The sequence below is a fragment of the Oncorhynchus clarkii genome, chromosome 19, assembly GCF_045791955.1.
Source record: "Oncorhynchus clarkii lewisi isolate Uvic-CL-2024 chromosome 19, UVic_Ocla_1.0, whole genome shotgun sequence".
Taxonomy (NCBI): domain Eukaryota; kingdom Metazoa; phylum Chordata; class Actinopteri; order Salmoniformes; family Salmonidae; genus Oncorhynchus; species Oncorhynchus clarkii.
In genome coordinates, this window is record NC_092165.1 from 62,302,316 (window position 1) to 62,317,910 (window position 15,595).

General features: G+C 42.4%; 1 protein-coding gene across 1 annotated transcript in view; it reads right to left on the reverse strand.

The window, feature by feature from the left end:
- Positions 1-1,369: 1,369 nt before the first annotated feature.
- Positions 1,370-15,595, reverse strand: part of LOC139375469 (solute carrier family 2, facilitated glucose transporter member 1) — a 44,210-nt gene continuing 29,984 nt past the window's right edge. The window contains exons 6-11 of the mRNA XM_071117284.1: positions 15,293-15,455; positions 11,081-11,265; positions 8,790-8,894; positions 7,838-7,939; positions 3,823-4,026; positions 1,370-2,682 (exon numbers count right to left, since the gene is read on the reverse strand). Coding sequence (XP_070973385.1) covers positions 2,503-2,682; positions 3,823-4,026; positions 7,838-7,939; positions 8,790-8,894; positions 11,081-11,265; positions 15,293-15,455 — 939 coding nt within the window. The 3' untranslated portion in view covers positions 1,370-2,502. The remainder of the gene's footprint in view (positions 2,683-3,822; positions 4,027-7,837; positions 7,940-8,789; positions 8,895-11,080; positions 11,266-15,292; positions 15,456-15,595) is intronic.

Here is a 15,595-nt window from a genome sequence, read left to right on the forward strand (position 1 = left end):
GCAAACCGTAGTCTGCATTTTTAATGGCAGTTTTGGAGCAGTGGCTTCTTCCTTGCTAAATGACCGTTCAGGTTATGTCGATATAGGACTCGTTTTACTGTGGATATACCTGTTTCCTCCAGCATCTTCACAAGGTCCTTTGCTGTTGTCCTGGGATTGATTTGCACTTTTCGCACCAAAGTACGTTCATCTCTAGGAGACAGAACGCATCTCCTTCCTGAGCGGTATGACGGCTGCGTGGTCCCATGGTGTTTAAACTTCGTACTATTGTTTGTACAGATGAACGTGGTACCTTCAGGTGTTTGGAAATTGCTTCCAAGGATGAACCAGACCTGTGGAGGTCTACAATTTTTTTTCTGAGTTCTTGACTGATTTATTTGGATTTTCCCATGATGTCAAGCAAAGAGGCACTGAGTTTGAAGGTGGGCCTTGAAATACATCCACAGGTACACCTCCAATTGACTCAAATGATGTCAATTAGCCTATCAGAAACTTCTAAAGCCATGACATCATTTTCTGGAATTTTCCAAGCTGTTTAAAGGCACAGTCAACTTAGTGTATGTAAACTTCGGACCCACTGGAATTGTGATACAGTGAATTATTAGTGAAATAATCTGTCTTTATACAATTGTTGAAAAAATGACTTGTCATGCACAAAGTAGATGTCCTAACCGACTTACCAAAACTATAGTTTGTTAAGAAGATATATGTGTATATTGGTTGAAAAATGAGATCATCGCTTTAGACTCCAACCTAAGATAATGTAAACTTCCGATTTCAACTATATATTCCAATAACAAACACATAACCCTCCCCAAAGCAAAAAAGAAAATGTTTGACAACCCTCCCCCACCACCCAGACCCTCCCCCACCACCCAGACCCTCCCCATCACCCAAACCCTCCCCCACCACTCAGACCCTCCCCCACCACCCAGACCCTCCCCATCACCCAAACCCTCCCCCACCACCCAGACCCTCCCCCACCACCCAGACCCTCCCCATCACCCAAACCCTCCCCCACCACTCAGACCCTCCCCCACCACCCAGACCCTCCCTCGTCACCCAGACCCCCCCCCACAACCCAGACCCTCCCCACCACCCAGACCCTCCCCTATCACCCAGACCCTCTCCACCACCCACACCCTCCCCCACCACCCAGACCCTCCCCCATCACCTAGCAACACCCACAAGAAACTGCCATGTGGGGAATCATAAGTGGCTCATTTTAGCTATTTTCATCTTGTTCTTGATACCATGTCTTGTTTTTAGGTGTTTTGACTGATTTCATGTCAATGCTAATATGGCAAAACATTTCCTAGCTAGCTAACCAACAACTGTAAAGATGTATTTGAGAGACAACAAGTGCTCATTTGTGCAAATGTATTTATGTTTTCAATAAAACATTAGAGACAAATTATATTACATGTTGTAAAACATTCTAACCACGTCTGTTTTGCTCCGTAATTGTGCACGTTTCAGTTCTGTTGCTAAACAACCAACCTGTCTACTGCCTCGGTATATAAGGGACGAGGGGCTCTATGCGTTCTCTGGAAAATAATGTAACTCTGTGGAAGTTCTGTTGCTAAACAACCAACCTGTCTATAGCCTCGGTATATAAGGGACGAGGGGCTCTATGCGTTCTCTGGAAAATAATGTAACTCTGTGGAAGTTCTGTTCCACGTCAATCATTATTTTCCCAAAAAACCCCTCGTTGATTATCCCTTACTTATTAATGGTTTATAATGCATTTATAAATGCTTAAATAATCACTTAAACCTTTACAGACTCTTTACAAATGGTACCTTACTGTAAAGTGTTGACCTTACTGCTTAGGTGAAGCTGCTCAGAGGCAAATAGTTGATAGTTGTGAGGAACGCTTCTGTCCAATGGAGGAGAACCACGCCACAGAAGTTCAATGTTTCATCAGGTACAGGGGCTTTAGACTCTTATAAAGTCTTACAGACATGAGCTTCAGACTCTTATAAAGTCTTATAGACATGAGCTTCAGACTCTTATAAAGTCTTATAGACAGGAGCGTCAGACTCTTATAAACTCTTACAGATAGGAGATCCAGACTCTTATAATCTCTTATATACAGGAGCTTCACTTTTAATATTCAATGATATGGATCTGAAAACAAGTTATCGTAATACCTCAATCCAACAATACAGATAATAATATTTATCCATTTTATGATACATATGCGTGACTACTACAGTAACAGAGGAAATCTTATTTTTGATGTTTATAAATGTACACGTCGTCAGAAAACGGACAACACTGTGGGAGGCCACCACCTGAATTCCTGTATCAGTCCCACCATGTCTCCCTTGTGTTAGAGGTCGTGTTCTGACTACCTGGTTAAGCAAAAGGTTAAATACAATAAAACATTTGTCCCAAGCGAAGGTTGAACACAAGAAGACCTCGGTGACCCCCCAGTACAACCTCCGACCTCTGGGTAGGGGGAGGGGGTAAGGTGAGAGGGGGGCCAGGGCGGTCAGGTCAGGGGAAGGTGTTGAAACCAGTCTTAATGTGCAGGGGGATGCCCTCGGACTCTCGGAACTCGGCTGTGATGTCATCGAAGGTGCGTCCCTTGGTCTCAGGTAGGCGTCTCCAAGTGAAGCTGAAGGCTGTCAGAGCCATGGTCATAAAGAGGAGGTACACATAAGCACCACACAGTTTCTACAGAGAGAGAGAGAGAGAGAGAGACACACACGCACGCACGCACGCACACACACACACACACACACACACACACACACACACACACACACACACACACACACACACACACACACACAGGAGCAGAGAGTTAATTAACACAACTGGAAATTGCAGTACATTTCATTGATTCATTTTAGAAGATAGTCCTATCTATGATATCAAACCAGTCATACCGTCATGTACCATTGGTGACATTATGTCATGTACTATTGGTGCCATTATGTCATGTACCATTGGTGCCATTATGTCATGTACTATTGGTGCCATTATGTCATGTACCATTGGTGCCATTATGTCATGTACTATTGGTGCCATAATATTAAGTCCCATTGGTGCCATGATGTCATGTACCATTGGTGCCATAATATTAAGTCCCATTGGTGTCATAACGTTAAGTCCCATTGGTGTCATAATGTTAAGTCCCATTGGTGCCATAATGTCATGTACTATTGGTGTCATAATGTTAAGTCCCATTGGTGTCATAACGTTAAGTCCCATTGGTGTCATAACGTTAAGTCCCATTGGTGTCATAACGTTAAGTCCCATTGGTGCCATAATGTCATGTACTATTGGTGTCATAATGTTAAGTCCCATTGGTGTCATAACGTTAAGTCCCATTGGTGCCATAATGTCATGTACTATTGGTGTCATAATGTTAAGTCCCATTGGTGCCATAATGTCATTTACCATTGGTGCCGTATTGTCATGTACCATTGGTGCCATAATGTAATTGACCATTGGTGCCATAATACCATGTACCATTGGTGCCGTATTGTCATGTACCATTGATGCCATGATGTAATTTACCATTGGTGCCATAATACCATGTACCATTGGTGCCGTATTGTCATGTACCATTGATGCCATGATGTAATTTACCATTGGTGCCATAATACCATGTACCATTGGTGCCGTATTGTCATGTACCATTGATGCCATGATGTAATTTACCATTGGTGCCATAATACCATGTACCATTGGTGCCATAATACCATGTACCATTGGTGCCATAATGTCATTTACCATTGGTGCCGTATTGTCATGTACCATCGGTGTTGTATTACAGCTATCCTATGACACAGGCTATGTTAAACTTACCAGTAGTGGAGGGAAGAGCAGGGCCAGCATGAACTTCCCTCCCCAGTTGAGCATGCTGGTGAAGGCCATGGCGATTGGTCTGGCTGGCTGGTCAAACAGCTCTGCAGCGATGAACCAGGAAATAGGACCAGGTCCCACCTCATAGGCTGAGATCAGGAAGAACACGACCAACACCTGCAGGCTACGCAGCTCTGGGACAAGGAACTACAGGGCAGATCAATCAGTCAATCAATCTTATATTGGTCAGGGAGGATGGGTGAGCGTAATCCCAGACTGTCTAGCACTCCAAAGGTTGCCTGTTCAAGTGACAACGGGACAAGTGTAGCATTTTAGCTAACCCTTAGTCTAAACTTAAGCCAATTCTCTTAACCTTTGTCGTTAGTTCCTCTAACTGACAATATAAATGCTTCCTGTAATTCTTCTTTGTTGTTACTGCCTAACAAGCAACCTGGTCTCAGATTAAGATGTGCAATACTATTCAAGGGTTGCATGCGTCATCACAATGTTGTTTTGATCGTGCGTTTTTTGGACTGATGCCAGACTGAGCATTCTACTCAATGCATCGTCAATGAGCGCTGATGAAAACGTTATCCAACATCCATTGCAATGGCTTGGAAGTATAATGACATTTAAAAAAAGGAGGCAAATGATTAGTAGGAAAACCTTTTGTCATCATTTGGAGGTCACCAGATTGACATTACATGTAGTATAACGTTAGCTAGCAAGCTAAGATTGAGGGGAGCTCACCAGATTGACATTACATGTAGTATAACGTTAGCTAGCAAGCTAAGACTGAGGGGAGGTCACAAGATTGACTTTACATATAGTATAACGTTAGCTAGCAAGCTAAGATTGAGGGGAGGTCACAAGATTGACTTTACATATAGTATAACGTTAGCTAGCAAGCTAAGATTGAGGGGAGGTCACAAGATTGACTTTACATATAGTATAACGTTAGCTAGCAAGCTAAGATTGAGGGGAGGTCACCAGATTGACTTTACATATAGTATAACGTTAGCTAGCAAGCTAAGATTGAGGGGAGGTCACAAGATTGACTTTACATATAGTATAACGTTAGCTAGCAAGCTAAGATTGAGGGGAGGTCACAAGATTGACTTTACATATAGTATAACGTTAGCTAGCAAGCTAAGATTGAGGGAGGTCACAAGATTGACTTTACATATAGTATAACGTTAGTTAACAAGCTAAGACTGAGGGGAGGTCACAAGATTGACTTTACATATAGTATAACGTTAGCTAGCAAGCTAAGACTGAGGGGAGGTCACAAGATTGACTTTACATATAGTATAACGTTAGTTAACAAGCTAAGATTGAGGGGAGGTCACCAGATTGACTTTACATATAGTATAACGTTAGCTAGCAAGCTAAGATTGAGGGGAGGTCACCAGATTGACTTTATATATAGTATAACGTTAGCTAGCAAGCTAAGACTGAGGGGAGGTCACAAGAATGACTTTACATATAGTATAACGTTAGCTAGCAAGCTAAGACTGAGGGGAGGTCACAAGATTGACTTTACATATAGTATAACGTTAGCTAGCAAGCTAAGATTGAGGGGAGATCACAAGATTGACTTTACATATAGTATAATGTTAGCTAGCAAGCTAAGATTGAGGGGAGGTCACAAGATTGACTTTACATATAGTATAACGTTAGCTAGCAAGCTAAGACTGAGGGGAGGTCACAAGATTGACTTTACATATAGTATAACGTTAGCTAGCAAGCTAAGATTGAGGGGAGGTCACAAGATTGACTTTACATATAGTATAACGTTAGCTAGCAAGCTAAGACTGAGGGGAGGTCACAAGATTGACTTTACATATAGTATAACGTTAGTTAACAAGCTAAGATTGAGGGGAGGTCACCAGATTGACTTTACATATAGTATAACGTTAGCTAGCAAGCTAAGATTGAGGGGAGGTCACCAGATTGACTTTACATGTAGTATAGCGTTAGCTAGCAAGCTAAGATTGAGGGGAGGTCACCAGATTGACTTTAAATGTAGTATAACGTTAGCTAGCAAGCTAAGATTGAGGGGAGGTCAACGGCAAAGTTGTTTCCTTCAAAATCTTTTGTACAAAAAAAATATTGTATTTCCAGGCACTATAGTGTTAATTAGACTAAACAGTAGTTATCCTCCGTCCAGAATGACGGTGCTCATGACCCCCTTTAAGGCACCACTATGGCTGCGCTAACAGAGGGCTTGAGAACGTTAAAAACAATGGCAGGACGCGACCGAGTGACAGAGGTGCAACCTATATTACACCCTCCAAGACGCATGATAAATTACATCCTCCAAGACGTATGGTAAATTACATCCTCCAAGACGTATGGTAAATTACATCCTCCAAGACGTATGGTAAATTACATCCTCCAAGACGTATGATAAATTACATTCTCCAAGACATATGGTAAATTACATCCTCCAAGACGTATGGTAAATTACATCAGCCAAGACGTATGGTAAATTACATCAGCCAAGACGTATGGTAAATTACATCAGCCAAGACGTATGGTAAATTACATCAGCCAAGACGTATGGTAAATTACATCAGCCAAGACGTATGGTAAATTACATCCTCCAAGACGTATGGTAAATTACATCCTCCAAGACGTATGGTAAATGGTAAATTACATCCTCCAAGACGTATGGTAAATTACATCCTCCAAGACGTATGGTAAATTACATCAGCCAAGACGTATGGTAAATTACATCAGCCAAGACGTATGGTAAATTACATCCTCCAAGACGTATGGTAAATTACATCCTCCAAGACGTATGGTAAATTACATCAGCCAAGACGTATGGTAAATTACATCAGCCAAGACGTATGGTAAATTACATCCTCCAAGACGTATGATAAATTACATCCTCCAAGACGTATGGTAAATTACATCCTCCAAGACGTATGGTAAATTACATCCTCCAAGACGTATGGTAAATTACATCCTCCAAGACGTATGGTAAATTACATCCTCCAAGACGTATGGTAAATTACATCCTCCAAGACGTATGGTAAATTACATCAGCCAAGACGTATGGTAAATTACATCCTCCAAGACGTATGGTAAATTACATCCTCCAAGACGTATGGTAAATTACATCAGCCAAGACGTATGGTAAATTACATCCTCCAAGACGTATGGTAAATTACATCAGCCAAGACGTATGGTAAATTACATCAGCCAAGACGTATGGTAAATTACATCAGCCAAGACGTATGGTAAATTACATCGTCCAATTCGTATGATAAATTACACCCTCCAATTTGTACGATAAAATGATATCCTCCGACTGTAACGTTCGTCGTCGGTGGAAGAAGGTGAGGACCAAAGCGCCAAAGGTAAGGGTTCATATTTTAATGAACACTGAAACAAAACAATAAACAACCAACGAACAGTCCTGTAAGGTGCAACAACACTAAACAGAAAACAAACACCCACAACCAAAATGGGGAAAACAGGCTACCTAAGTATGATTCTCGATCAGAGACAACTAACGACACCTGCCTCTGATTGAGAACCATACCAGGCCAAACGCAAACACAACATAGAAAACGGAACATAGACAACCCACCCAACTCACGCCCTGACCATACTAAAACAAAGACATAACAAAAGAACTAAGGTCAGAACGTGACACCGAGACGTATGATAAATGACATCACCCAAGACGTATGATATTGTACAACCAGGTAAAACGGACAGTATGATACTATACCTCCTCTAATTCATATGTAATTGTATGACAGCTGTTCCAACGTAACATATCATACTAAATGGAATGTCATAGATTTACATACAGAATAATACGAATTGTCCTTAGAACATGTTGAATAACAGCATCATAGTGTATTACACCTACAGGTAGACAGAGAGTCACCAACAAGGTACGCTGAGATAGACAATACTCACATGGTAAATACTCAGGTGGACAATTGTATAATATAATTGATTGATCATTTAGGGTTAGTGTCGGTGTGGTTATAGGTACCAGGACTGAGTCTATGACGGTCATGGAGAGGTTGCACACAGCTAGACACAGGAAGCCAGTCAGCAGTAGTTTCCTACGCCCCGCCCTCTCCATCAGGAAGAACTGAAGAGGAAAAACAGACATATTCACAGGTGAGTCTCAATACCTCATACCAGGTGAGATTACAGGTGAGTCTCCATACTTCATACCAGGTGAGATTACAGGTGAGTCTCCATACTTCATACCAGGTGAGATTACAGGTGAGTCTCCATACTTCATACCAGGTGAGATTACAGGTGAGTCTCCATACCTCATACCAGGTGAGATTACAGGTGAGTCTCCACACCTCATACCAGGTGAGATTACAGGTGAGTCTCCATACTTCCTAACAGGTGAGATTACAGGTGAGTCTCCATACCTTATACCAGGTGAGATTACAGGTGAGTCTCCATACCTCATACCAGGTGAGATTACAGGTGAGTCTCCACACCTCATACCAGGTGAGATTACAGGTGAGTCTCCATACCTCATACCAGGTGAGATTATAGGTGAGTCTCCATACCTCATACCAGGTGAGATTACAGGTGAGTCTCCACACCTCATAACAGGTGAGATTACAGGTGAGTCTCCATACTTCATAATAGGTGAGATTACAGGTGAGTCTCCATACTTCATACCAGGTGAGATTACAGGTGAGTCTCCACACCTCATAACAGGTGAGATTACAGGTGAGTCTCCATACCTCATACCAGGTGAGATTATAGGTGAGTCTCCATACCTCATACCAGGTGAGATTACAGGTGAGTCTCCATACCTCATAACAGGTGAGATTACAGGTGAGTCTCCATACTTCATAATAGGTGAGATTACAGGTGAGTCTCCATACTTCATAATAGGTGAGATTACAGGTGAATCTCCATACTTCCTAACAGGTGAGATTATAGGTGAGATTACTCTAGTGTACTCTACTCACCGCCACCAGAGTGAAGGCCACGTTCACGGCCCCCACCCCCAGCGTCAGATACTTGGCTTCGTCAAAGTTAGCCTTGTCAAACATCTTGGTGGAATAATTGATGATCTGGAAAATGAGAAGTGGGGTATATGTTTAACCTCAGTGTGTTGCCTGTCTTTCCTTCAGCCTCAGGTTCCCTACTGAGCTGCAGGAGAGCCAGAAGAACCATACTGACACAATGCCGCAGAATCAACTCTGGAAAGAGGGGAGGGTTTAGCAAATAACTGCAAGTCTGCTAGTCTGGTAGTCTACTGCTCGTCTGCTATTCTGGTAGTCTGCTATTAGTCTGCGGTCATCTGCTGCCAGTCTGGTAACATGCTACTAGTATGGTAGTCTGGTGCTAGGCTGCTAGTCTGCAGCTAGTCTGCTAGTCTGGTAGTTTGGTAGTCCAGTAGTTTGCTTGTCTGCTAGTCTAGTAGTCTGGTAGTCTAGTAGTCAGCTACTAGACTACTAGTCTGCTAGTCTGCTGCTAGTCTGCTAGTCTGCTGCTAGTCTGGTAGCCTGCTGCTTGTCTGGTAGTCTGCTGCTAGTCTGCTAGTCTGCTGCTAGTCTGGTAGTCTGGTAGCCTGCTGCTAGTCTGCTGGTCTGGTAGTCTGCTGCTAGTCTGCTAGTCTGCTGCTAGTCTGGTAGTCTGGTAGTCTGCTAGTCTGCTGCTAGTCTGGTAGTCTGGTAGTCTGGTAGTCTGCTGCTAGTCTGGTAGTCTGGTAGTCTGCTGCTTGTCTGGTAGTCTGCTGCTAGTCTGGTAGTCTGCTGCTAGTCTGGTAGTCTGGTAGACTGGTAGTCTGCTGCTAGTCTGGTAGTCTGGTAGACTGCTGCTAGTCTGGTAGTCTGGTAGTCTGGTAGACTGCTGCTAGTCTGGTAGTCGGCTAGTCTGGTAGTCTGGTAGACAGGTAGTCTGCTGCTAGTCTGGTAGTCTGGTAGTCTGCTGCTAGTCTGGTAGTCTGGTAGTCTGGTAGTCTGCTGCTAGTCTGGTAGTCTGGTAGTCTGGTAGTCTGGTAGTCTGGTAGTCTGCTGCTAGTTTGGTAGTCTGCTGCTTGTCTGGTAGTCTGCTGCTAGTCTGGTAGTCTGGTAGTCTGGTGGTCTGCTGCTAGTCTGGTAGTCTGGTAGTCTGGTAGTCTGCTGCTAGTCTGGTAGTCTGGTAGTCTGGTAGTCTGCTGCTAGTCTGGTAGTCTGGTAGTCTGCTGCTAGTCTGGTAGTCTGGTAGTCTGGTAGTCTGCTGCTAGTCTGGTAGTCTGCTGCTAGTTTGGTAGTCTGCTGCTAGTCTGGTACTTGTCTTGTAGTCTGCTGCTAGTCTGGTAGTCTGGTAGTCTGCTGCTAGTCTGGTAGTCTGCTGCTAGTCTGCTGCTAGTCTGGTAGTTTGCTGCTAGTCTGCTAGTCTGGTAGTCTGCTGCTAGTCTGGTAGTCTTCTGCTAGTCTGCTAGTCTGGTAGTCTGCTGCTAGTCTGGTAGTCTGCTGCTAGTCTGCTAGTCTGGTAGTCTGTTGCCAGTCTGCTGCTAGTCTGGTAGTCTGCTGCTTGTCTGGTAGTCTGCTGCTAGTCTGTTACTAGTCTGCTAGGAGTCTGGTAGAATCATTTTTGTCTGCTAATCTGCTGTTAGTCTTCTAGTCTGCTAGTCCAGGAGACTGGTAGTCTGGTAGCCTGCTGCTAGTCGGCTAGTCTGCTGCTAGTCTGGTAGTCTGCTGCTAGTCTGGTAGTCTGCTAATCTGGTAGTCTAGTAGCCTGCTAGTCCATTAGTCTGCTAGTCTGCTAGTCTGTTAGACCATAGGGAACACATTACTCACTACAAAATGTTCAGGTCTCAATAAATACCCCATAGAGAACACATTACTCACTACAGAATGTTCAGGTCTGAATAAATACCCCATAAAGAACACATTACTCACTACAGAATGTTCAGGTCTGAATAAATACCCCATAGAGAACACATTACTCACTACAGAATGTTCAGGTCTGAATAAATACCTCATAAAGAACCCATTACTCACTACAGAATGTTCAGGTCACAATAAATACCCCATAGAGAACACATTACTCACTACAGAATGTTCAGGTCTGAATAAATACCCCATAGAGAACCCATTACTCACTACAGAATGTTCAGGTCTCTTTTGCAAAAGAGACAGAACTGGAAAAATACCCCATAGAGAACCCATTACTCACTACAGAATGTTCAGGTCTCTTTTGCAAATGAGACAGACCTGGAAAAATGCATTTTCAATAAAACTACTCAAATATTTTATTTAAAACAACATACCGCGTTGAAGCCTGAGAGCTGGGAGCCCAGGTTAACGATAAGGACGATGATGATTGGCTGTCGGTAGGAGCGTTTCATGAAGAACTCCTTGACGGTGAGGGCTGATTGGGTGTGAGCCGCCTCCTGCTTCATCTCCTCCAGCTCCGTGAACACCTCGTCTGACGGGCCTCTCAGACGCCACAGGGCTGGGGTAAACAACAACAAGAATATCATCGTCAACATCGTGGATCTACTGCTGACCTGATTGAATCCCGGCATAAGATTATTGTGTACTACCCACCCACCTCTTTCTGGGTCTCCAAGGCCCTTGTTATTTTTGTATAATATATTTTTTAAAGATTATATTTGTTTGTACAATAGACAATAGACATTGACAATAGACAACTTAACAAGTCACAGACATTGATCCAGTAAACCAGACATGACATTGCCTGGGACTTAATGCCTAACCTTCAGCATGAAGAAACAAGATGAATAAACACAAACACCTGGTTCTCGTCCAGTGGATATTTCTAATGCTTGTAAAACCATTGGGTGTTGATTTGATACAATTTTAATGTGTAATGTGTGTAATGTGATAGTGTGTAATGTGATGGTGTGTAATGTGTGTAATGTGTGTAATGTGATAGTGTGTAATGTGTGTAATGTGATAGTGTGTAATGTGATGGTGTGTAATGTGTGTAATGTGATAGTGTGTAATGTGTGTGAGTGTGTGTAATGTGATTGTGTGTAATGTGTGTAATGTGATAGTGTGTAATGTGTGTAATGTGTGTAATGTGATAGTGTGTAATGTGTGTAATGTGTGTAATGTGATTGTGTGTAATGTGTGTAATGTGATAGTGTGTAATGTGTGTGAGTGTGTGTAATGTGATAGTGTGTAATGTGATAGTGTGTAATGTGATGGTGTGTAATGTGTGTAATGTGATAGTGTGTAATGTGTGTGAGTGTGTGTAATGTGATTGTGTGTAATGTGTATGAGTGTGTGTAATGTGTGCGATAGTATGTAATGTGATGGTGTGTAATGTGTAATGTGATTGTCTCTCTCTCTCTCTCTTCCTCTGGCTATGGGCCATGCTTTCCTTGTCTCTCTCTCTCTCTCTCTCTCTCTCTCTCTCTCTCTCTCTCTCTCTCTCTCTCTCTCTCTCTCTCTCTCTCTGGCTATGGGCCATACTTTCCTTCTCTCTCTCTCTCTGGCTATGGGCCATACTTTCCTTCTCTCTCTCTCTCTGGCTATGGGCCATACTTTCCTTCTCTCTCTCTCTCTCTCTGGCAATGGGCCATGTTTCTCTCTCTCTCTCTCTCTCTCTCTCTCTCTCTCTCTCTCTCTCTCTCTCTCTCTCTCTCTCTCTGGCCATGGGCCATGCTTTTTCTTTCTTTCTTTCTTTCTTTCTTTCTTTCTTTCTTTCTTTCTTTCTTTCTTTCTTTCTTTCTTTCTTTCTTTCTTTCTCTCTCTCTCTCTCTCTCTCTCTCTCTCTCTCTCTCCCTCCCTCTGGCTATGGGCCATGGCTATGGGCCATGCTTTCTTTGTCTCTCTCTCTCTCTCTCTCTCTCTCTCTCTGGCTATGGGCCATACTTTCCTTCTCTCTCTCTCTCTGGCTATGGGCCATGGCTATGGGCCATGCTTTCTCTCTCTCTCTCTCTCTCTCTCTCTCTCTCTCTCTCTCTCTCTCTCTATCTGTCTCTCTCCCTCTGGCTATGGGCCATGCTCTCTTTGTCTCTCTCTCTCTCTCTCTTTGACCATGTTTGGAATAATGCCTCGAAATTCTTGTAACTGAAGCTTTATGCCCTGTATGGCAATCTGTTTATTTTACAAAGTAATTAAATACACTGAGGTTTTCAAAGGAGAAGTCATCTCAGGAGGTCTAGCGAAATCAGGATTACCCATAAACGTCTCAGACAGATACGTGGGATCGATGACATCCTCCTCAACATTAAACTTGCTTTCTTTGACATGTAACGAAACATGCTGGGAACACTTTAGGCTACTTTTCTGATAACCCATCAGGTTCCTCTACTCTGGATTCCTTACAAACGACAGGATTTGTTACGACCTTCCCTCCAGCCAAATCGTTTCCCAAAATGAATGAGCCCCCTTTTCACCAGTAGGCTAGGCCTCACTCCAAAGACAACAGAACCAGAAATAAGATCAGACTCGAGATCCACATTATACAAAAGGAGCTTCCATGCAACCCATTTCCATGCCTTTTACTAACACACTGTAATCAGTGGCTGAAGTGTCAGACAAAGGTAAAAACACATTCCTAAATGAAGGACTCCCCCAGTGTCTCGCAGTATCTCCAACGGCTACTTATCAGTACCGTCACTCTGCAGAGACACGAACCCTAGAGTGAAGGAAAAGCAGCCAACAAGTGCTCAGCATATGTGGGAACGCCTTCAAGACTGTTTGGTAAAAAAAATCCAGGTGAAAGTGGTTGAGAGAATGCCAAGAGTGTGTAAAGATCTCATCAAGGCAAAAGGTGGCAACTTTGAAGAATCTAAAATCTAAAATATATTTTGATTTGTTTATTTTTTTTGTTACTGTATGTATAACAAATACATAGCTTACATGATGGTGAAAATGCAAGCAATTGATATTTTTGATTTATGGCAATTAACTCGTATGAATGACTTGATCAAAACGGATAAGGACTTACATTTTAATCGACTAGGTGGTTAAAGTCTTCACGATTGGCTGTACATTGGCAGGCAAAATAAAACATCCAAGAACGTGTTCATCCCAGAGCTTGTTGTGTTTTTACTTGGGAAGAATGAAATGCGACACAGCAAACTAGGGTCGAACATGCTTGATATGACTGTGAAGTCCTAGAGGACATCAGAGTTCAATATAGAGCAGTTCAAATCAGAATTTCAAGCATGCGAAAAAGAGCATGATTTGACTAGGTCATTTCTACATGATTTGACTAGGTCATTTCTATATGATTTGACTAGGTCATTTCTATATGATTTGACTAGGTCATTTCTATATGATTTGACTAGGTCATTTCTACATGATTTGACCAAGTCATTTCTACATGATTTGACTAGGTCATTTCTATATGATTTGACTAGGTCATTTCTACATGATTTGACTAGGCCATTTCTATATGATTTGACCAGGTCATTTCTATATGATTTGACCAGGTCATTTCTACATGATTTGACTAGGTCATTTCTATATGATTTGACCAGGTCATTTCTATATGATTTGACTAGGTCATTTCTACATGATTTGACTAGGTCATTTCTATATGATTTGACCAAGTCATTTCTACATGATTTGACTAGGTCATTTCTACATGATTTGACCAGGTCATTTCTACATGATTTGACCAGGTCATTTCTATATGATTTGACTAGGTCATTTCTACATGATTTGACCAGGTCATTTCTATATGATTTGACTAGGTCATTTCTACATGATTTGACTAGGTCATTTCTATATGATTTGACCAAGTCATTTCTACATGATTTGACTAGGTCATTTCTACATGATTTGACTAGGTCATGTCAAACGAAGTATAGAATCAATCTTTAGGATGTTTTTAGCATAAATATTCAATAATGTTCCAAAAGGACAAATCCTTTGTCTTTGGAAAGGAAAGGGAACGCAGCTCGCTCTGACGGCCACGCGCGTGACTTAGTTCAAGGCTTTCTGCCAGACCCCTGGTTGAAACAGCTCTTATTCGCTCCCCCTTCATAGTAGAAGCCTGGAACAAGGTTCTAAAGACTGTTTACATCTAGTGGAAGCCATAGGAAGTGCAATATGACCCCATTAACATCGGTATATTCGAAAGACAATGACTTGAAAAACTACAAACCTCAGATTTCCCACTTCCTGGTTCGGATTTTTCTCAGGTTTTCGCCTGCCATATGAGTTCTGTTATACTCACAGACATCATTCAAACAGTTTCAGAAACGTCAGAGTGTTTTCTATCCAAATCTACTAATAATATGCATATATTAGCTTCCGGACCTGAGTAGCAGGCAGTTTACTCTGGGCATGCTTTTCATCCGAACGTGAAAATACTGCCCCCTATCCCAAACAGGTTAAATATTGCTAAATAATTTTTATGTAGTCAGATAACTCATTAAATGGGCTAATTGCGTAGTCTTATTACAGGTCGCATGTGATGTATATATAATGAACTGTATATACACATATTAAATATTACTACACTACAATAGTGTGTACTGTGTGACAGTGCTACCCACCAGTCTCTGCCTGGCTCTCCTGACCGCGGTTGATGAGCAGGTATCTGGGGCTCTCAGGGCAGAAGGGGAGGGCCAGGTACTGTAGCAGGGCAGGTATCAGAGACAGGGATAACATCATAGCCCAAAGCTCTTTCGTCCCCAGCACTGTTTCAAGACCAGCTACCTAGAAAAAACAACACACAGAGAAACAACATAATCTCAAAGCCACCTACAGCCTAACAACACTACTGTTAACCCTGCCACCTACAGTCTAACAACACTACTGTTAACCCTACAGTCTAACAACACTACTGTTAACCCTAC